Source organism: Nyctibius grandis, chromosome 12 (assembly GCF_013368605.1).
Source record: "Nyctibius grandis isolate bNycGra1 chromosome 12, bNycGra1.pri, whole genome shotgun sequence".
Lineage (NCBI taxonomy): Eukaryota > Metazoa > Chordata > Aves > Nyctibiiformes > Nyctibiidae > Nyctibius > Nyctibius grandis.
The window spans coordinates 21,975,805-21,999,100 of NC_090669.1; the positions used below are offsets into that span (position 1 = coordinate 21,975,805).

General features: G+C 55.0%; 1 protein-coding gene across 1 annotated transcript in view; it reads right to left on the reverse strand.

The window, feature by feature from the left end:
* Positions 1-23,296, reverse strand: part of ANKRD11 (ankyrin repeat domain containing 11) — a 149,557-nt gene that overhangs the window by 36,297 nt on the left and 89,964 nt on the right. Inside the window, exon 3 of the mRNA XM_068411056.1 lies at positions 487-631. Coding sequence (XP_068267157.1) covers positions 487-573 — 87 coding nt within the window. The 5' untranslated portion in view covers positions 574-631. The remainder of the gene's footprint in view (positions 1-486; positions 632-23,296) is intronic.

Below are 23,296 nucleotides of genomic sequence, written 5' to 3' on the forward strand. Positions count from 1 at the left end.
AAACTACCAATACTGAGAAGGATGAAAAAAAGCTGAATGAGAGGAGGCAGAGCTGAAGTCTGCAGCAAAACGAGAAATGTGGGAATGAAGGAGAGAAGCATGAACTTATTTATCTTTAAACTCAGATTTCATTTCAGTAACCTCACCTCGAGCCCAGTCAAAACCTAAACACTTCAAATAAAACCCCAGCAGAGCAGCTCACACGCTGAGTCCTGGTCAGGCCACACTCAGAGCCCAGACTTGTGGGTGAAGCAAGACCAGCCGAGCCTGACACAGACGCAGCACTTAGAGCCAGAGGAGGAGGAGGAGGAGGAGAAACTCCTCCCTCGCACAGCATGCGCTTGCGAGATCAGTGCATTACTTGGTCCTTCCACAGCTTACTGCAGAAAGCCTTAAAAACACACAGTACTGGCAGCAGAAAACCTTCCCAGGCCACAGCTCAAAGACATCAGGCACAAAGGGCAGCGAGTGAACCAAACACGTTACCTTTTTCCCCGTTTGTTTCTCCACCATGTCGTTGCTGAGAGAGAAATCTTCTGGCTGTGGTGTTTTAGAACACCCACCCTTGGGCATCGTTCTGCCTTCCTTACTTGATCTTCATTTATGCTGCCATCGCCTCATCATCAACCGTCTGTTTAGAGAGAGGAAAAGAGACGTCAGACATCTCAAAAGGATCTTTGCACTGGGGGGGAAAAAAGGCAAACGCTTCCCATGGGGATAAACCCCCACCAAACTCTTCACCAGCAGCACCGGGATGGTCGAGCACCTCCAAACGTGGCACAACGCTGCTGGTTTCTGCCACGAGCTGGGACCTGCGGCTGCAAACACGACCTGTTTCACGTGCAAGGGAGAGCCTAAAATGGATCATGCCCAAACAGAGAGCAACATCCCTCCCGTTCTTCACCTACAGCATCACTGCAAGCCCACAGAAAGCTTCTTGCAGCTGCAGCTCCGTGCAGAGAGCAGGGACGTGGGGATGGACCCCGCGGGTCAGGGGACAGGGACAGCCCTGCTCCCCCCATTTGTCACGCTGACTTCCCAGACCCTCGCAGGACCAACACGCTCATCTCTAGATTACAAAACCGACTTATAAAACACGCTTTTTGAACATGTCACCATTAAGGTGGTGCATGGTGTCCCCGGAGCGGTTCGCCACGGGCTCCCCACCCCGGCACCGGCGCGGCCGCCGCGCCTTGGCCTAGGTAAGACAGTTTGGAGAACAACAAAGCGCTCCCCGCTCCTGCCATGTGTTGCCTGGTTACAGGGCTGAAAAGACAACTGACATCTGAAATACAGCGAAGCATGAGCTGCAACAGGGATCAGAAATGCCGGCTGGAGCCAAGGCAGGCGAGGCCTTTTTAGGTGAACAAAAATATCTCCTCTCCCGAGACCAGAGGCTAAAAAGCATCCGTGCAACAGTATATCTCCGCGACGTGACCCACATCCATCCCTACAGCAAAGGTCTCGTCGTACTTACGCTGAAACGGCATAAACAGGCACCATTTGAAAACTCTTTCCCCAGCTAATTGCCACCTGACAACACTACACATTACACCCATTAACTTCTTATAATAGCGGCTGGGTTTCTGCAGAGCTACAATTGCAGGAAATTGTCCAGGAACAAAGTCATGCAGCGCTCCATCACAAGATGGGAATTCTGTGGGCGGGGAGAGAGAAAGAAAACAGAGGAGAAGAGAGGAGCCAAACCCTCCTGCCTGCTCGGGGCTGGGGGACGAAGCAGGGTGGACCTTGAGCCGGGCAGCACCAGGAGAGCCCAGCCCCACGCGGGGCAGGACGGGGGGTGAAGGGCTGGAGTAACGCTAGCGCGGTGCTTTCATCAGCCTTGTATTTGAGAAGTTCCCTGGAAATTCCTTCATAATTGAAATGTTTCATTTACGCTTCGGAGGCTTTAAGGCCCTTTTGGGTGGATTTTGAACAAAAAGTGATTGAGAGGCCCCAGCCCAGCCCTGCAGCAGCACACGCTCCCAGACCGAAGCACCGGGGCACAGACGTCCCAGCGCTGGCGTTTCCAGCAGGAGACTGTGCTTCCCACGGCGGCTCATCCTCTGTCCTCCTCCGCCTGGGCCACGGCACGACAGTCACCCGCGTTTAGGAACGGCGGCTTTGGGGACTGAGGCCTCTCCGTGTCCCCCTGCTTGACGTGGGGACAAGCTGCTGTGCTGAGTTTTGGGACCTCCAGCCCTTTCCTTTTGGATGCAAGAGCAGGGAAGGATCCAAACTGGAAAAGACACGAGCAGGCTGATCCTCACTGCTGCAGCCGGGAAGGCAAAACAGGGGGGAAATTCAGTGTGCCAACCCAGCATGGCCATAGAGAGAAAATGGAAAAAGAAAAATCTTCTGTTAGAGCGAGGGAACGACTGCAGAAATCTGTGTCTCCAAATTTCTGCTCTTCATCATGTGAAGGGCCTGCAGCCCAGCACAAGTGCCAAAGTTCAAGCCCCACAAGGGCTGACTGAAAACAGCACCTTAAAAAGGCAGCTCGGCCGTCCCCGGGCACGCTCGGAGCCTGGAGCTCGCAAAACCTAGCCAGTTTGGAAGGTTTAAGAATTTTTTCCCCTCACTTTCACCTACTGGTGCTCATTAATGTGCAGATAAAGGAGAAACGAGCAAGTGCCTGGGAGGAGGCAGGAGCCGGCAGGAGCCCTGGGTCAGTGCGGAGGGGACAGCCGGCCACCTCAACAGATCCACCTCAATATTCGCCGCAAAGCTGAGAGGTGGAAATGCAGACAACGCGCTGGGAAACAGAAATTTATTTGCACTTTGCAACGGATATTAAAAACCAGCAGCTTCGCTTATGCTGGTCATGAGTGCAGGAACCAGCAAGGCTGGGACCAGGGCTCTGCTCCTGACTGTGAGCAGCCAACAATTAAACCCACGTCGCTCCCAGCACCTCGCTGACACTGTTTCACAGCCCGCACGCTGTCAATTTATTCTCGAAAAAAATTCTGCCCACTCCCCATGTCTCTGTGGCTGTTTGTAACCGGGGTAGGTACCTTCACGTGGAGCTTCAAAAACCTGCTTAGCTGAGAAAAGGCCAGACGGATGCCAGATTAATTCCGCACCCCTTCTGTTCATCTCGCTGACTCATTACGCTTGGAAAGCTGGCTGCCTCGCCGTGTAAACAGAGCACTGGCCTGGTTAACAGCTTGGAGGGAGTATTACATTTGCACAACAATTACCAACAACGCTCGCTTCGTCTTCGTTTCATTTTTAAGCACATTTAATAAGAGTCAGAGGGGAGGTACCAATTCCCGACTGGGCCCCAGCTCGACGCCGGAGCGTTTCAAAGTCGCAAATCTCGGGCTGCAGAATGGCAATTTGGCTTCAATCCCTCCTCATCTGGGAGCTGGACAAGCCACCCCCTTTCCACGACACCCCTCTCAGCCTCACCTCCCTACCAGGAGACAATCATCACCCTTCCGATTTGGTAAACAATTAACTGAGCTCCTTGAACTAGACGGTTACAATGAGAAGTGGGAGACTGAGTGAGCTCAACAGAATATAATCCCTCGCACTTCTCCGGGAAAACAAAGGAGCTGTTTGCCTCCGGCCAGCAGCCAGCCTTCCCCCCACGCCACGCCAGCCCCTCGGCCCGGCCGCAGCCCCCCGGCACAGCGCGGGTCCCACGCCGATCCCCTGGGAAAGGGGCTGTGGAGAGGGGGAGTCTGCCCGCGACCCGGCCAGCCCGGGCATGGCAGCTCCCGCTGGCTCCTGATGGGCCACTGGCCCCAGGTGCCAGCCAGAAGGCCCCAGTGGTCCCAGCCCCCGGAGTCTGGCACGCAGGGCTTGGCCTTCAGGCACAGAGCTGGAAAAGCGGACACAGCCCCCAGCCCGGTCACCCTGCGCACGGGGGACGGGGGCGGCCCTGCCCGCTCGGCCTGGGCTGGGGGCTCTGCCACTGCCTCCCCCCCCGTGGCAGGGTCAGGCCCCCCAGCACCCTCCCGGAGGGTGCATAAACAGCACTGTCGGGAATGGGGCTGAAGCCATGGCTAGCAAGGTTGGAGCCGTGGCTAGCGAGGCTGGCTGGGAATGCAGGGCTCTGCAGAGTCGGCCCTGGCCACGCACACACACACGATCCTCTCCTCTCCCCTCGCTGGGGCAAGGAACCAGACAAAAAAAAAGATTATTTTTTAAAAATTTATTTCACCCAGGGCATGCCACGCCAAAGCCACACACTGAGACCAAACATTTCTGTGGAGGACCTCAAAAGGCAACGGTCCCAAAAGGGACGGGAAGGGAAGGGGGGGTCTTATGTCCCTCTGAGCCGCAGGAAGAAGAGGAGGAGGAGGAGGAGAGTGCTGCAGGCTGCTGGCTCCATGCTGGGCCCCGCTGAGCTGGCTGGGAGGCAGCGCGGGACCAGTCCCACCCGTTAGCCAGGACCAGGCTCCCAGCGAAGGGCAAATGGGGACAGGCACAGATGTCCATGGCCGGAGCCCGCTCCCAGCCCCAGCCAGCCGACGCCAACACCGTGCCTGCCAGGAGAGGCCATTCATTCCCCGTTAACAAACCCAAGGGACCCGGTGTACACTCAAACCCCTCTCCCTGCCCCTCCTGCCTTCACGGGCACAGCGAGCGACAGCCGTGTGTGTGACAAGAGAAAACGCCACCACCAAAGTTCTCAAACGCTTTCAGATGTCCATCCAAGGTGGAGAGACAGCTTCCCAGGGCTCTGCCTGCCCCACGGGCTGCCCGTCCTGTCCCCTCCGCCCCTGCCCTCCGGCAGCTCCGCTGCGTGCAGACCCAGCCAGGCTCCTGCCATCTCCAGCCGAAGCCACAACAAATTAGCTCATGCCCAAGATCTGTGCGCTGGAGCCTGCTCACACCCTGCCAGCTTGGAGTAAAAAAGATTGGGCAGTTCTTTAAATGCCAGACAATAAGAAGAAAGTTGGCTGGAGGCTCTTACCCGTTACAAAAAGCTCCAGTGCAGGGATGGCAATTAGAGGCGCAGACGTTATTTGCACAAATCCAACACATTTGTTTGGTCTGAAAAGGTTGGAATAGGAACAAGCCCCATGGAAACATGAAAATTTTAAAATCTCAGGCTCCATTTGAGGACTCTGTCCCAGAAAAACAGGTGTCTTCAAATCTTTGAAAATCGCCTTAAAATAACAGCTCCCACAGATCACATCCAAAATTTGACACACACGCACCCCCCCCCAGGACTGGAAAGCGTGGGGAGAAAACCCAAAGCTGAGGTCTGTCCACACACTGAGCCGTGCCCTTCTCCATCGCCCTGCTGATACCTTCACCAAGATGTCTGTCACAGAATCCCAGAATCAATGAGGTTGGAAGAGCCCTCTGGGATCAGCGAGTCCAACCGTTGCCCTGACACCACCATGCCAACTAGACCAGGGCACTAAGTGCCATGGCCAGGCTTTTCTTAAACCCCTCCAGAGATGGTGACTCCACCACCTCCCTGGGCAGCCCCTTCCAATGGCTAATGACCCTTGCTGAGAAGAAATGCTTCCTCATGTCCAACCTGAACCTCCCCTGGTGAAGCTTGAGGCTGTGTCCTCTTGTCCTAGCGCTGGTTGCCTGGGAGAAGAGGCCGACTCCCACTGTGCTACAATGTCCCTTCAGGTAGTTGTAGACTGTCTGTCACCCCAGAAAAGACCCTCTCTGGGCTGTGTGGTCCAGTGGCACCCGCTGAGTCCCCACTAACATCAGGGTTATGTCACTAGCAGACTGCACACACACACAGAAGCTGCTGTCACCCCTCAAACCCAGTGCTGCCCTGGGCGTCCTGCGCATCGCTGCTTCACCAACGTGCTCCCAGCATCACAGACCTGCTCTCCACCAGCTTTGCCTTTACCTGTTGGGCCTACACAACTCATGATTAGCACCTAAAATCCCCTGTGCGCAGCGGTGGGACATGCACTTTGGGGAACAAGGAACGATTGTTCTTTGTTCTCCAGCTCAGCTCCGGAAGAGTAAAGTCCATCTTCTTCCCCGGCGGGTACACAAGCCCCGGCGCGGCGGGCGGCCCGCGAGGCAGCACGGCAAACACAGGTGCGTTTTGTTCCGCAGCCTTACACTGGGTAAGCACAAAGATCAGCTGCTAATGAGGTACTGCGGCACGAGGTGCTAATTCACACAGCCACTACCAAAGCAGGGAAAATCGAGAGCGGTGTGCCCAGGTGGCCAAGAAGGCCAATGGCATCCTGGCCTCTGTTAGGAATAGTGCAGCCAGCTGGTCTGGGGAAGTGATCGTCCCTCTGTACTCAGCACTGGTGAGGCCGCACCTTGAATCCTGTGTCCAGTTCTGGGCCCCGCACTTCAAGAGAGATTTTGAGGTGTTGGAGCGAGTGCAGAGGAGGGCAACCAAGCTGGTGAAGGGTCTGGAGGGTCTGACCTGCGAGGAACGGCTGAGGGAGCTGGGGGTGTTTAGCCTGGAGAAGAGGAGGCTCAGAGGTGACCTTAGTGCAGTCTACAACTACCTGAAGGGAGGTTGTAGTGAAGTGGGAGTCGGCCTCTTCTCGCAGGCAACCAGCGATAGGACAAGAGGACACAGCCTCAAGCTTGGCCAGGGGAGGTTCAGGTTGGACATGAGGAAGCATTTCTTCTCAGCAAGGGTCATTAGCCATGGGAAGGGGCTGCCCAGGGAGGTGGTGGAGTCACCATCCCTGGAGGGGTTTAAGAAAAGCCTGGCCATGGCACTTAGTGCCCTGGTCTAGTTGCCATGGTGGTGTGAGGGCAATGGTTGGACTCGATGAGCCCAGAGGGCTCTTCCAACCTCATTGATTCTGTGATTCTGTCTCCCTGCTCTGACCACTCGCCTGCTGCCACATCTGGGGCTACCCCAGTTCCACGGCTCCCTCATGCCCTCACCTTCAACTCAACATCTTCTTTCGTTCCCCTGAGGAACTTGTTTACCTTTTTGTCCCTGGCTTTTGAAGGGGGATGTCGCTCTTTATCAGGAGTTCTTATAGATGAAACATCTTTCTTCACCTCTTTGCATGGTTTCTCCTCTCCTCTTCTCAAAATCAGTACCTGGTCCCACAATAACGTGCACCCAGGTCTTCAAGGACCACGGTCAGGATGATGCTCAAGGCAACTGTGAAAGTCCAACTCCTCAGCGGTTCCCCAGCAATGACTCGCTACACAAACCCATCCCTGCTAACGGGTTAACTGTCAACCACAGCCCCCTCCACGTGTAGCCTGCGAGTGTCACTTCCCACCCCAGCATCTGAAGACCGGGCGATGGCCTCAAATCATGACAACTCTTCAGTTTTTCTGTTACGCTGTTGCTATTTAACAAGATGATATTTGGAAATCTCTGCCCAACTACCCCGTGATTCAGAATACTCCAGCTGGGACCATTCCTGGGATACACAAAGTCCGAAATAAAAGCGAGCCCTGACAGTACCCTGAAACCACAAGCAACCACGCTGCCTGTGTGGTTTCTCCGGGAGCAGTTTTTCCCACAAACCCTTCCCTCAATTATCTATATGCAGCTGCCTCTCGATATTGCTCCATTTCTGGATGCCGCTGATTATCTGGTTTCTGGCCAAGGTTACAAAACTGTTGTTCCAGTTGTTTCTCCGAGCTGCGGTCTGGGAGAGGGATCAGCTGCGATGAGGAAACCGTTGGAGCAGCCGGCGTGTTACAGGAAGGCTGGAGCAGCGCACGGCCCTGCCACGCCACCCTTACAGCACCCTCGTCCCCTCGGTGTGACTGCGGGACGGCTCTGGATCACCGTCTCAGACCAAAACCTGAGAGGAAGGGCACTGCGCTTCGCCCATCTCCTCTCTGCTTCTCCCAGGAACCCATCAGGCTCCAACTAGGGAAGAGCTGTCACCACGTTTACCAACACCATCATCTGCTGGACTTCTTGCACATCAACCTCCTTAAAAACAGTGAGGAACTCACTGAATCCCAGAATCAATGAGGTTGGAAGAGCCCTCTGGGCTCATCGAGTCCAACCATTGCCCTGACACCACCATGGCAACTAGACCAGGGCACTAAGTGCCATGGCCAGGCTTTTCTTAAACCCCTCCAGAGATGGTGACTCCACCACCTCCCTGGGCAGCCCCTTCCAATGGCTAATGACCCTTGCTGAGAAGAAATGCTTCCTAATGTCCAACCTGAACCTCCCCTGGTGAAGCTTGAGGCTACGTCCTCCACTTGGATATTCCCACTGCTGCTGCATATCGGGGCAAAAATATCTCCCTAATTGAGTATAATCCAAGGACTTACACAAAGCAACACTGTGCAGCTACAGAGGGATGGATGGGCACTGCTAACTTCAGGCACGCTGCACAGCGTATTGCACGTCACATGCATTTAAGAGGAAAAAACCCAGCTCAAACTACCCTGCACACAGAAAACAGGACAGAAACGCGTGTGCTGAGAGGCACGAGGAGGGCAAAGCCTTTACCCGCCGCGACGCGAGCCTCCACGGCATGCATGGTTCATGCAACATGCTGAGAGCCTGTCCTAAAGGTCCCACCAGCGGCGGAAGACAGGGATTCCTCGGGGCTGCTTTATTCTGGCAAAATTTAAACATGACAAACCTGCACAACTCACTCCGCTTCCAGGACGGTCTGGGGAGCGGGGCTCTGCCCCCGCCGTGCCCGGCAGGGAGCTACGGCTGCAGCTCGCTGCGGTTTGCTCTCCTCAAGTGCAGCCCAAGGGGGTCATGAGCATCAGCCAAGCCCCGAAAATGAGCCGGGCCTGATTATCAAGATGGAGAAACGTGTCAGCACAGACCATTCCTGCCCATCGCTGTCCTTGATCCAATGCCGACTAAACCGCAGTGAACGAAAGGGCAACAGATGAAGCAGCAGCGACTGGCAGTGCCCTGGCAGCGAGCGGCATCACCTACCCCCCCGTCCTGGTGGCAGCCCGGGGACCCAGGCGTGAGAGGCTGGCAAGGTCTGCTGGCACACTCCGCTCCGTCCCCGGCCGGGCCGAGGCTCCTCCGCGCTCCCCACCCGCACACCTTCCATCTTCCCGTCCCTGGCACCGGCGCCGTGTGCCCAGGGGAGGCCGCGGGGCGAGCACCGCTCCTACCCAACGCTGGGGCCGGCTCCTGCAAGCCCCATCTGCTGCTCAGCTGCAGGAGGGGAAGGCTGGGGAAGGTAACAGAGAGCAGAATGCATTTGTGCTTATTTTTGGCGTCTCTGTGACGTGGCTAAATCACCAGTAACTCTGTGCCTGGTTCGCCCCCGGGAACTCGGTCTCCGCGCTGCCGTGACACAGCTGGGCCGGGGCGCAGCAGGCAGGTTGTGTCAGCGAGCTGAGACCCGGTGCTGGGAGCTTGGGTTGCTGTAATTAAATAAATACTATATATTCCTAGTGTGTGTCTCTCTGTGTATATATATATGCACATGCACAGACACACACACATATATAATGTACAAACACACCGCAGTAAAAGCCCAAACGTGACTTTTGCTCCAGTCCTCTCCAATTTTCTGCGTTACACGCTTCATTATGTACAAGTCTAAGACAAAGAGAAGCTTTTACTACAAAGAAACCTACATGACTTAAGCCCTTAAACCCGAGAGGAGACAATGACCAAGCACGTTAATTACATGAGAAAGAAACCAAAAATATTTTGCAAAAGGTGCCACGGCCATTGCAAGAGGATCCTTCAAGTCGAGGAGACCCTCGGCTCGGAGCTCTGCTACAACCAGCAGCGCGAGCTGCGAGGACGCCTGCTACACCCTAGTGAAAAGCCTGCTCGAGCCTTGGCGGGGTTGAACAAACGCTTCGGGATGTCCACGTTGAAACTCGTGCTCAGTCCACGATGTCGCAACAGCCACGTAACATCTTCCCCCAGCTGTGAACATGACAGACCACGGCAATCTCAGCAAAACATTTCTCTTCCTCCCCGTTCTTGCACAATTTTTCCCGGTTTCCCTCTCCCCGTCTCAGCACCCTCGTGCCCACTGCACACACGCAAAGCTTCCCCCAAGCATGGGAACCTCAGGAATATTTTGATGAATCGAGGAGCAAGAAGTAAGCAACGGAACAAATCTCACACACCAGCACTCTCCCGGCAGGGCCCCGAAGGCATCAGGCTTTGAGGAAAAATCAAACACAGAACTTCACTGATTTACTCTTCTTTGGAGTTTCATTCTGGCCATCTGCCTCTTTCTCCTTCTCAACTGAGGCCAGTGGGTTTGAGACCGATTTCACCTACATACAAACCACTCTGCAGCAAACCTGGTATTTGTTTGCCATACTACTGGCAGCTTTTAAATGACAGGGCAAGAACTGAATATAGACATTAAAAAAATCCACAAAGCCAGAAAAACCCAGAAGCTTTAAGCACCGTTGCAGCAGAGAAGGGAAGATGGCGAAAGCTTGGATGCTCTGATTGTCCGAACTAGCCAGAAGACTCCAGTGACACAGGGCTCCCATGAGAAGCGCCACGTTAGCCTTCCAAACCTTCTGTTAACACATCGCTCAAAGTTTTATTCATCTCCCAACACTGGAAGCACACAGGAAGGATAAGACCCCCTGACCACCAAAACCCAGGGCAGGGCAACGCAGCGAAGCTGCAAACCCACGGTACTCTCAGCAAAACACCAAACTTGGGTGATATTCTCCCTCGAGATACGGGAAAGATTAAACTCACATTAAACTGGGAAGTCTGTAAGCACAGAATCACCGAATCAATCGGGTTGGAAGAGCCCTCTGGGATCATCGAGTCCAACCATTGCCCTGACACCACCATGGCAACTAGACCAGGGCACTAAGTGCCATGGCCAGGCTTTTCTTAAACCCCTCCAGAGATGGTGACTCCACCACCTCCCTGGGCAGCCCCTTCCAATGGCTAATGACCCTTGCTGAGAAGAAATGCTTCCTAATGTCCAACCTGACCCTCCCCTGGCCAAGCTTGAGGCTGTGTCCTCTTGTCCTATCGCTGGTTGCCTGGGAGAAGAGGCCGACTCCCACTGCGCTACAACCTCCCTTCAGGTAGTTGTAGACTGCACTAAGGTCACCTCTGAGCCTCCTCTTCTCCAGGCTAAACACCCCCAGCTCCCTCAGCTTTCGCACTATTTAAAAAGACGCCGTGGCTCCCTGAGCCCCGACACACCAGTAAGACCAGCAGATTCCCCAGATTATTTTAGCCCGAGCTGGAAGCAGAGCTCTGTCTGGAGCCATGCGCCTGCTGACGACACCACGGCCACGCTGCTGTCTCACAAGACGTACGACAGCAAAAAAGCTCGTGTGGCTTCTGCAGGGCTCTTCCTGTGCGGAAAAAAAATGAAGCGTGGGTTTCTCCAAGCAAAACCACCTGCCCTGCGCCGCCTCTGCCAGGCGTTCGGGGAGAAGCACCTTGCCCGTTACCTTCATCACTTCTGCTCCTCTTGTTTCAGAAGCCAAACTCCCCGCCCGGTTTGCCCGTGCCCAGCCCAGCACGTGGTGCCTCCGCTGCCACAGGTGCCGGCGGGGTCCCTGCCCGCGGCCGCGCCGATGCCAGGAGGCTCACGCCTGGCCCAGCACGCGGCCAAGGACCCCGGCCGTCGAGCAGAGCGGCCATCCTCATCCAGGGGCCGGCAGGAGAGGTTTGGGCACCACACAAACCTGCTGCTGGTTTGCCAAGAGCCAAATCAAGGTTAATTCTCCACAAATCTGCAATTCTCCTCTCTTCTTCCTCCATCTCCACCTCTCAAATTACAGCGCTTTGGAGGTGATCTACTGCATATAAAGTCATAGCAATGCATTTACCAAAACGAGTATATTCTTGTATAAGGGAAATTCAATTTTCTCTACAAAGCTGTTGCTGAACGTGTCACCAGAGCAGGAGAGATGGAAAGCTGTAAAACAGGCCTGCTTTAACAGATGGTTTCCGTAAGGACACGGGCCCCTACCCTTCAAAAAAACCTGAGAGCCCCTCCTGACTGTGGGCCTAATTAAGTTACACACACACGAAGCCTCTTGTAAGAGCTTCTGCTTGAACACTCACCCAAACCCAAGCCAAGTTAAGACTACCTGGGGCTGCGGGAGGCTCTGCAGATGTCCCCGGCACCACGGCACATCCCGGGAGCCCGAGCGTCTTCGAAAAGGCAACGTTCACACAAAACATCTGTGTGGGAAGTTGGGGGGAAAAAAACAGGTTCTCTGCTGCCTCCTGGTCTTCCTTAAAAAAGGACGGTCTGTCTCCAGGCTGCGTGCTGGATTCACCTGCTCCCCCAGGCTTGGGAGCCCAATGGGACAACACGGCACTCGGAGCAAAATTTGGAGGAGGGAGGGATCAAAGCCAGGTTTACTGACCCCGGGGGGCAAAACCAGAAGGCACAAGTGAAAGGCAGTCTCTGCCCCAAGAGCAGCCCAAAGCCAGTCTGCAGACAGATCCAAGGAGCACGCGAAGGGCCCCGTAGCCAAGCCCTGGAGTGTAAATCATTCGGATACGGGTAGGAACGGCACAGCTGGAGTGGTACCATCCACACCTGGTCCCCCTGGTCTGCGCCAGGCTGACGTGGCTGGCACCAGCAGACAGCACATGTGCTCTCAGCAGCGTCGCAGCAGGCACAGGAGATGCTGTAGGCCCTCCCGGTGATGCTGCACCCAGCACCACACCACCTGCGAACCACAGCCTCGAGAGGTGAGCACAACCAGCTCCTGCCTCCCTGAGCCGAGGACTAAACCTTCTCACAAGCCGGGACACAACCCCAGGCTGCGCGGCGGTAGCCAGCTCGGCACGCAGCCACGCCAAGCCTGTGCCCACCCGCGCTGGGGGGCAGATGCCCGATGGGGTGCCAGCCCGGGGGGCCTCGAGAGCAGGACAGGAGCGTCGGGCTTTGACAGTCTTGGTGCTTCGTGCTCTTGGCTCGGTCCTTTACCGCACGTACCTGTGCGGTGAATTAGGAGCAGAAAATGGCTCAGCTGGGTCTGCACCTGCAAACTGCTTTCACCCCCCAGCCAGGCACCATGGCAAGGGAGATGGAAAACAGCAAGAGCTGCAGCTCCCACCCGCTGCACGGCGAAGCCCGGCCACCTCCCCGGAGCCTCCCGGACCACCAGCAGGCTCCGAACCGAACGCAGCCCTGCAGAGCCCGGCCAGCTCCGAGGACCCTGCCCAGCGCTCCCGAAAACACGGTGTTTGTGTATCACAAACCTCGAGCTGGAGGATACGGGGCTCGTTACTTAAAGCCAAGGGTACAACACGACATGGGAACTCCCCAGCGGGCTCCTGGGCATCGTGAACTCCACAACCCGCAGGAGCAACGCTGGAATTTCAGGGCTTCGTTTCGCTGTTCACCTGCTGAAGTGATTTCCATCAGCAGAGTTAAACGCTCTGCATCGGAAAGGGGTTTTACAGCCTGCATGCTCCGTGCTGGCTTTGGAGAGAGCGTTTCTCCTGGCCGCTGCCCCGGCTGTGAAAACACGGGCCCCAGGAGCCGCCGGCGCCCGCGCAGTATCGTGGCAACGCGGCCCAAGCCAGCTTTGCAAACTCACAAAGTGTGCAAATTAATTTCATTATCCGCTCTTGCACATCATGAGGAGGGAAAACAAATAACCTGCCTGAAAGTACATTCTAGTAATTATTAACCCGGCACAAGTTAACCCCAGGGGAGTGGGAGGAAAGCCTGGCCAGAGCAGAGCCTGGCACTTGCCTGTTCGCTGGAGCACACAGCACGTCGGGACGGTTAAAACACAAAATCCAGCCTTATGCAGCGTTTTGTTCCCTGTTCAGCCCAAGGATTCTTCATTGGCTTGGCTGAACCTACACGTTCTCCCAAACGTTTACCAAAGTACAACTGACCAGTCAAATATTTCACCAGCAAAGCTCTTCACTGCTGCTTGCTTTGGCTGTGACGCCTCTTTCTGTACGCGAACCCTTCCTTGGCGATGATAAAGCCCAGGTATGCGCTGAGCATTCTGGATACTACCTTACTTTGGATTAAAAACACCCTTCAGCTTTGCAGCGATGCTGGTCTGTACCAGTAATCCCCCCCTACACACCCACAGGAGGGCAAAAACTGAGATTTAACACCCTGCAGCACACAATAATTTAATCCAGCGCCGTAGGTCTGGGTTAGACGACCCCTTCCCCACACCAACGGGCACAAACCCCCGTCGCAGCAAAGTATGTGTCGATGGAGTTGGAATTTTTGCTTGTGGAATTCATGCAATTACTTTAATTCTCAGAAATCCCAGTAGCTCCCATGCCACCCATGACAAAATGGCTATAGGTGATAACGAACCCACGGCTCCACCACAATGTAAAGTACTCCTGAACACGGCACCATGCCAGGACCAAGGAGATCCCTCCCTGCCTGCTCCGGCTGCCTCCCCACAACAGGGCACTGGGAAAATACCTTCTGAGGTGCCCAGTTTGGGAGGGTTTAGCTTCATCGTGGAAAACTGAGGGGATCTCAGCTTGGAGGACAGCAGAGTAGACCACTGTGAACCTACAGCAGGGCTGTGGCAGAGCTCCAGCAAATCTTAAAGCATTATTAGTAAGCCATTAAGAGGCACTGTCAAGACAGACAGGCTGTAAGATTACTCTACAAGGCAGTTGTCAGGGATTTCAGGACGCACTGGTTGCTGCAGCAGCTCAATTTTCACTTTAAAAAGACTGTTGTGTGAGCATTGTTTTATGAGGAGCCTCACAGTAACCAGCTGAGGTGTTTTTCAAGGGAGCTAACAGAGCCACGCTCTAAAACCCTGCCTGGCATCGGCACCAAGTGCCTGCACGCACACGTCGGGGTTCGCACAGGATCAGCCAGAGCCCGGTTTGGATGTGGTTCCTGTACAGACCTGCTCGCACAGGAGTGCTCAGCTCCTGCAGACACGGCAGCCCGAGCCGGGCAGCAGACCCACGCCGCAGCCGTAAGCCCAAGCCGGGCTCCGGTGCAGCCGCCCTCCACGCCGGGCTGCCCGGTGCTGCCGGAGAGGCGGTTCCCCCGAGCACGGCAGTCCGTACGCTCCGGTCCTCCCTTCCCTTGTCTTATTTCTGGAAGGAAAGCGCAGGCTGCACACCTACACTGCTTGAAACGAACTCCCCAGCGGCTCCAAAAGCTTTGTGCTCAGCGTGTTTTTGAGAATATCAATATAAACAGATCCGCAGAGAAATTCTTTCACGTTCTTCTAATGGCTAACGGCTCCGTGTGCTGCTCTGCAAGGCAGATTGCCCGGAGCAGCTCGGGAGCACAGCGACCTTCAAGGGCTTCCCCAGCCTTCCTCTTCCTCCCACCCCACCACAGACCACTGAGTGAGGAGAAGCAGCGGCTCAACCTGGTATCTGCGTGCCCCATCTGTATGGGACCCATGTGCTCCATTTGTATCACATCACCGTATCTCACTCCCATCTATACAGGTAGAGGTCTCCACTGACCGAACCCAAAGGTATTTTCATGTCCCTCTCTGTTTCCAAGCTATTTCTGTAGGAGGGTCTGACCTCCGAGGAACGGCTGAGGGAGCTGGGGGTGTTTAGCCTGGAGAAGAGGAGGCTCAGAGGTGACCTTAGTGCAGTCTACAACTACCTGAAGGGAGGGTGTAGCGCAGTGGGAGTCAACCTCTTCTCCCAGGCAACCAGCGATAGGACAAGAGGACACAGCCTCAAGCTTCGACAGGGGAGGGTCAGGTTGGACATTAGGAAGCATTTCTTCTCAGCAAGGGTCATTAGCCATTGGAAGGGGCTGCCCAGGGAGGTGGTGGAGTCACCATCTCTGGAGGGGTTTAAGAAAAGCCTGGCCATGGCACTTAGTGCCCTGGTCTAGTTGCCATGGTGGTGTCAGGGCAATGGTTGGACTCGATGATCCCAGAGGGCTCTTCCAACCTCATTGATTCTGTGATTCTGTGACTCAAGTTTTAAGCTGAGTTTTGTCCTCATTTTAGTGCAAGTTAAAGGCGCTGCTGCTGCCATCAGCCTCAGGGTGTGAGTCACACCCGAACCTGGGTATGAAGCGATTGATTGAAAATTCAAGGGAAAACGTTACCAGCTTGGTGCTGTCCGGGTAAAGCCTATCCCCAGCCCATGGCACGGCATCGCTGCGCTGCAGCAGCTGCTCGGCCAGGGAAGGTGGGCTCAGAGCCACCGCAGACCCGACTGCCGGAGCAGGGAAACATCTCCAGCCCTGCCCATCGCCAGCAGCTCCCACAGCCCAGCCGGCAGCACACGGGGGGCTTCACTCACTGCTGTTCCCCCCAAACCCACCTTCTACGCAACGACAGCAAAGGAAACACTTCCACGAAGTGCCAAGACCAAGGGCACACACAGCTCTAAGGGCAATAACCCCCCGACACGCTCTGAAATGCAGCCCCTTCCCAGGCGGTCGGGGCAGGCTCACAGTCGGAAGGACAGCTCAGCGTAGCCCCTGTGTAGAAATGACACCTGGTTTATGAGCAGTGGCATTATTTAGTTGTTTTAGCAAACCGTAAAACTCTTTGCTACTCTGAAATCTTCTGGTTCTGAGTTCCATAGGCTTTATATTCTTTCCAGTGCTAAATTCGCCCATACAATAAAATGCAAAAAAAGAAAAGTTGTCATGCTGTCTGTGCTGCTCACCTCTGATTAACTCTGTAAATCTGTGTTCATTATGAAGCCTTAAAAACTTAAAAAAATATAATGTTCCCGCAGAGTTATGCTTGCTGATGGGGGTGAGCGGGCCGTTACACAAGGGCACGGGCTGCAAACAGCACGATGACACCTAGGAAAGGTCAGAGCCACATTCTTTACTTACTCATCTGAGATGAGGACACGACCCAAGCCGTCTCTCATTCATCTCCTTTAAACTGCACGCGCCTCCTCCAGCCTCGTGTCCCCTGCTCTGCGCTGCCATCGCGTCCCTGCCCGGGGACCTCACTGGGATGTTCAATTCCTCCAGCAACACTGCCAGTTTTCAATACATTTTTCAGCCTTTCTCACGACTTCCTATCCTATTTTCTTAAGAATTATCTGCTTTCCAGGGAAATAGTGGTTTACGCTGTTTTTCGTGAAACATCACTGTGGCTTGATGAACATCTCCCCGCTGCCCATCAGCCATGCCCACATCACTGCTCACTACCAAGCAGACCAAGGGATTTTCCCGGCTTTAGAACATTTTTGCAGTTTTTTACATCCAGTTCTGCTGCCAGCCCAGCTTCCCTCCAACGTGCCTGCACACCACGGCACAGCGGGCAGCAACTTTCTGTTCATGCCACAGCCAAACAGAAGCCACTGCTAACGTCCAGCAGCAGTCCCCTGAACGGTGTCCTGAATTACAGAATCACAGAATCCATCAGGTTGGAAGAGCCCTCCGGGATCATCAAGTCCAACCATTGCCCTGACACCACCATGGCAACTAGACCAGGGCACTAAGTGCCATGGCCAGTCTTGTCTTAAACCCCTCCAGAGATGGGGACTCCACCACCTCCCTGGGCAGCCCCTTCCAATGGCTAATGACCCTTGCTGAGAAGAAATGCTTCCTCATGTCCAACCTGACCCTCCCCTGGCCAAGCTTGAGGCTGTGTCCTCTTGTCCTATCGCTAGCTGCCTACCCCTCGCCATCTCAGCCCATCAAGTGCAATCGTTTTCGGGGCCATGCCCCGAGCTGGATGGTGGAGCCTGCCTGGGTTGTAAATCCCTCTGCAGTGGAGTTTCTCTGAACTGTGTCAGCTCCTCGGCTTGTTTTCCTCGGCGGCTGGAGATGCAGGATGGTGACGGGATGTGCCTGCACCACCTCAACACAGCTCCGAGACCCTCTTGTCCTCCCAGGCTTAGCGCACGGACACCATCAAGGTACCGATGCTCACAAGAGCTGCAGCTCAGAGAGGCAGCTCAGCGTGGTGGGACACGAGGGCCAGGTCTCGAACCGACACTGCCCAGCTAATTTGTCACTTGACAGAGGTCAAACAAGAAATCAGCACAAGTGACAAGACTCCTTAAGGCCAGACAGCAGCTACAACTGGCTTAAATGCCACTCGCTGACAAACCCGTCCGGTGGTTCTCCACCACTGGCTGCTGCCTGTGCCAGGAGCCACCAGAGATGGACCCCAGAGCCTCCTGTCCTGGCCACAGGGCCCGCTGCATTTCAGACCCTTCCCGAGGCCGTCCCGGGCCGCGGAGCAGCCTCCCGCACCTCCCGGCACGGCGGATCACGCGGTCGGCTGTTCCAGGACCGCATCGCTCGGTGGCCGCCTCCCGGTGCCCAAGGGGACGGGCCCAATTCATTTCGGTCTCTGTAAACCCTTTCACCTTCGAGCCTCATGACTGAGATTGAGAGAGATTAAAAACGGCTTTGGCAACACAAAGCGCAGTTGTTTACTTTAGGTACCAACCAGAGGGTGTAAGGACAAACCGTGCGCTGGGTATTTTTTTGCAAGCAGTGGCACGTCTCAGCCGCTGCCGGCACCCCTCGCTTCACCCCGGCCCTCTCCAGCAGACGTTCTGTGCACACCGGGTCACTCCTGTAACCTCCACGCTTTTCTGGGCCCACAGGTTCACTAATGCCACCGGCTCCCAGCTCTCCGTGGCCAGATTATCCAGGTGGAGATTATCCCTGGCGCAGAGGCGAGCCAGCTCAGGGCACGGCCGTGCTGCCCCAGAGCCGGGTCTGGCACAAACAGGGGAGCTGCTTCCACGTAGTGCCCGGACTCGACTAACACATCCCGCAGCTCCTGTGGCACAGGGACATTGCACGAGACACAAGTGCCCCGCCGCAGCACCGGGACACACCGGGGCTGCACAGGAACTGACCCCAGAATCACAGAATCAATGAGGTTGGAAGAGCCCTCTGGGATCATCCAGTCCAACCATCGCCCTGACACCACCATGGCAACTAGACCAGGGCACTAAGTGCCATGGCCAGGCTTTTCTTAAACCCCTCCAGAGATGGGGACTCCACCACCTCCCTGGGCAGCCCCTTCCAATGGCTAATGACCCTTGCTGAGAAGAAATGCTTCCTCATGTCCAACCTGAACCTCCCCTGGCCAAGCTTGAGGCTGTGTCCTCTTGTCCTAGCGCTGGTTGCCTGGGAGAAGAGGCCGACTCCCACTGCGCTACAACCTCCCTTCAGGTAGTTGTAGACTGCACTAAGGTCACCTCTGAGCCTCCTCTTCTCCAGGCTAAACACCCCCAGCTGATTGATTCTGTGATTCTGTAATATATGAAAGGTTGCAGATATAACCTGCTGCAGGTTGATGCCTCCCTGCAGCTCTCAGGAAGACGAGCCACATCGCACACAAAGACGCTGGGGCAGTGAGCCGGGCTGGGCTCGGGGAGGGCCTTTTGCTGTCCCCATCAGCCAGCCCTGCACTGTCCCTCTGCTGGGAATTTTTTCGTGCTTTCTAAAAACTGCTTCAGGAACACGTTTATTTTAGCACTGAAACGTGCAGGACGGTCTGGCTGTGCAGCAGGAACAGCTCAGCGCTTCGCGGGAGCGGTACACGCAGCGCAGGCACCGAGCAAAAGGCATTGATTAGGATGGGGCTTTGCATACTAATTTACATCAGAACTGGTCCACCCCCATTGTATCTGGGCCCCTGAATGGCGGCATTGTCTCAGGGCAGAGCATTCTTCATACCAAGCCCCTGCAAATGGGAGCCCTGGTGCTACATAATAACAAAAACAAAACCTCAGCAGAAGTCCATTAGCATCCAAAGGGCAGGAGCCTGAATGCATCAGAAGAAGTCTTTGAAAAGTAAGAGTGAAACGAATGTAATAAAATGCTACTATTAAGGGACATTCATTGTCCAAATTAAACCATCAGAAGCAAAGACCTTGACTCCCAAAACATATTCAGCGCAGCACAAGCTGCAGAGCTGGGGAACAAGGCCATTAAGAATTTTAAGCCCTGGACTTGTCCCAAGTATGGATTACTTGATTTCTTCGTGAGCACTTGATCACATGGAACTGTACGTGGATTCCCAGAATAAAAGCTCAACCCTCCAGGACGGTGTGCCTGGCTACGCACCCCGCACACGCAAACCCCCACACCACCGAAGATGCACACCAGCAGGCCGGGATCTGCAGGAGCCACCACATGCCCCAACACGGGAGCAGGTTTAAGACAGAATCCCAGAATCAGTGAGGTTGGCAGAGCCCTCTGGGATCATCGAGTCCAACCATTGCCCTGACACCACCATGGCAACTAGACCAGGGCACTAAGTGCCATGGCCAGGCTTTTCTTAAACCCCTCCAGAGATGGGGACTCCACCACCTCCCTGGGCAGCCCCTTCCAATGGCTAATGACCCTTGCTGAGAAGAAATGCTTCCTGATGTCCAACCTGACGATGACAGAAGAGAGCCCAGCACTCCTTAAAGGAGCTGGGCTGAACGCAAGGCAGAAAACTCATCTAGAAATGGCGAAACAAGTGCCACATTTCCCTCTTTCTGTAGGTGTCGGGAACGTGACTGGCACAGCAGCACTAAGGGCAGACCTGCCCGTTCAAGGAACAATTGTGCTCCTCCAAAGCAGGGGAGAAACGCCAGATTGCTCCGCCACGGCAGAACATGCAATGCCATTCTGGAGTCAGAGGTTGCTTTGCTGGTTCGTTTAAGGTACAACCCTAAATCCCTCACACATTAAGATAAAACTCATCTCAATGCACCATTTTTTTTAAAAAAAAAAACAAAACAAACCTCTTTTCTCATTTTACTGAGCCTTCAAGCTCTGGCCTGCGGTGTCACCGGCCCTGGCAGCGCCGTCCCGCAGGCACACCACCGAAAGGGCAGCTCAGGTGGAGGGCGCGGATGCTCTGCCTTCCCCCCAGCGAGCTGGCTGCCGTCGCTGCGAGGGCTCCCAAGCCCTTTGTTAGCAGGGGCTCATTGTGCGAGGAAACAAGGACATCAAAGCAGCAAACTGCGAGCCAGTAACCAGCCGAGCGCAGACGGGCCGGCCCGACCGAGCTCACCAACTTTTTTCTCCTCTAGAGCATTTTTTCCCCTGGAGAGTTACGAGATGGGCTCCAGCTCCTCCAGCTCACGCCAAGTTTCAGTCTAGGAAGCGTTTTCCTGCAGTACACTGTACGCACGCTGCCGTTGCTACGTCACAACCAAGGCAAGGCTCCCCTCGACGTCGTACAGCATTATGGGACCGGTGGGTGACAAACAGATACTGCCCTGAGCTGCTCACCACGGGCTCTGCCCGGAGCTGCGTGGTGTGCAGAAGGAGCCAGGGGCAAAGCACAAGCATCGTGGTTAAAAGGCGTTGGATAACGACCCGTCCTCCCGCTGCACGTTAGGACAGCAGAACCAAAGTCACCCAAACATCACACTCACATTTTAATGCAAAAGGAGAACCTAGCAAAAAAAAACACCCACTTGAAATGAACCCTAGAAAATGAGAAGGTTGGGAAAGTGTGAAAAACTTATATCAACAGTGCAATTGAGTAGTCGAGGTCTCCTGGAAATAGGGTTGGATTAGAAAGCTGCTACATCACCGCAGCGTTCCCCGTACCACGCTCCAGCACAGAACATTTCCCTTAGTTTCTACACCGCCTCACGAACCCTACGTGGGGACAGTCCCCAACAATGCCGCCGCGGTGCCCCGACACACAGCATCTGCATATTAATGTCCCCCCCGGCCTCTTCGACTCTGCAGAGAAAGGCCGTAATCTGGGTTTTGTTCCCAGCCCCTCGGCCCCACGGAGCGGGAGCTGGGTCATGCAACCTCTATTCACCCTCCCCACGCCCTGGGAACATCTTTGTAGCCCCGGACAGGAAAGCTGGGGGAGGAGGAGGAGCGGGGAAGGGGCATGAGGACAGTTTGGGAGCCAGGCTCAGTGGAAGGACGATGCACTGCACCAACCTATTTGCTCTCCTTCATCGGAAACCTCCAAGGGAATCGGTACGGACCCTGCACATGGGAATCCACGCAGCGAGACCATCCCCAGCTGGTTCACCCCAAAGAAGCCACTGCTTGAAAGAAAAGGCCACGCCAGAAATCCCAGGAACGAGTGTATTTAACCAGGAGGGGGAACATTCAGCGGTGCTGGGCTGTGCATGGACCAGCTCGGGCAGGCAACAGGGGACCCCCTCCAGGGAAGAGGGACACCCTCCAGGGATGGGGGACACCCTCCAGGGATGGGGGACACCCTCCAGGGAAGGTCCACGTGCTCCAGACCACGCAGGGAAGAGCTTCGCCGCGGGCAGCAGTGCCCCTGCGGCCGGGGCACCGTGGGGAAGGGGGTGCCGGCGTGCAGCGAATGCAACAGAGCCCGGTTCACCCCGCAAACAGACAAGCACGTTTCGGATGATGCAAGTGCCTTTGCACACCTCTGACCCAAGGGTTTCTGCCACAGTCAGTAATTAACATGATTTATATTTTATGCTAAAATTAGCTACTCAGGGATGCGCCTCCATGGCACACTGGTTCCATCAGCCAAACCTCCTCGTTTCACAGAATCACAGAATCAATGAGGTTGGAAGAGCCCTCTGGGATCATCGAGTCCAACCATTGCCCTGACACCACCATGGCAACTAGACCAGGGCACTAAGGGCCATGGCCAGGCTTTTCTTAAACCCCTCCAAAGATGGGGACTCCACCACCTCCCTGGGCAGCCCCTTCCAATGGCTAATGACCCTTGCTGAGAAGAAATGCTTCCTAATGTCCAACCTGACCCTCCCCTGGCCAAGCTTGAGGCTGTGTCCTCTTGTCCTGTCGCTGGTTGCCTGGGAGAAGAGGCTGACTCCCACCCCACTACAACCTCCCTTCAGGTAGTTGTAGACTGCACTAAGGTCACCTCTGAGCCTCCTCTTCTCCAGGCTAAACACCCCCAGCTCCCTCAGCCGTTCCTCGTAGGTCAGACCCTCCAGACCCTTTCCCAGCTTGGTGAAGGTTTCAGTGGGGGACAGGAGCTGTAAATAAGGTTTAACTTCTGTAGCCAAACACCTCCCCTCCCACTGACCAAGTCCAACCTCCGCCTGCAGCCAGAGAGAGCCCCGACACAGAGACCAGGGAAGGGAAGGAGCAAAACCATCTTCTCAGCCCCGGTCCTTGCAAAAGCCCACGCTGTGCTGCTGCTCACACACAGCTGTCCGCCGTGCGCGGCTATTTTTGCACAGCCTTTATGACAAAAATATAGGTAGCTATGTTGGGTGAACATCTGCACTGTTTCACGGTGCGATGGCAGTCAAACTAGGTCAAGCCTTAGCCAGTATCCTTTAAAAAAAGGGAAAGAAAAAAAGCAGTGGGAGAACAGTGAGCTCCCAGGGAAGACAATGTTTGTTATCATCTGAGACGGCGCACTAGATGACTGGGGAAAAAAAACCATACACATATCCACATCTTTTCATAGTTTAAATGGTAGATTTTTTTTTTAAAGTACCTTGGACTTGAAAGAAGATGTTTCATACACATTTCATGCACCGACTTAAACCCAAAAGGAGTTTTCA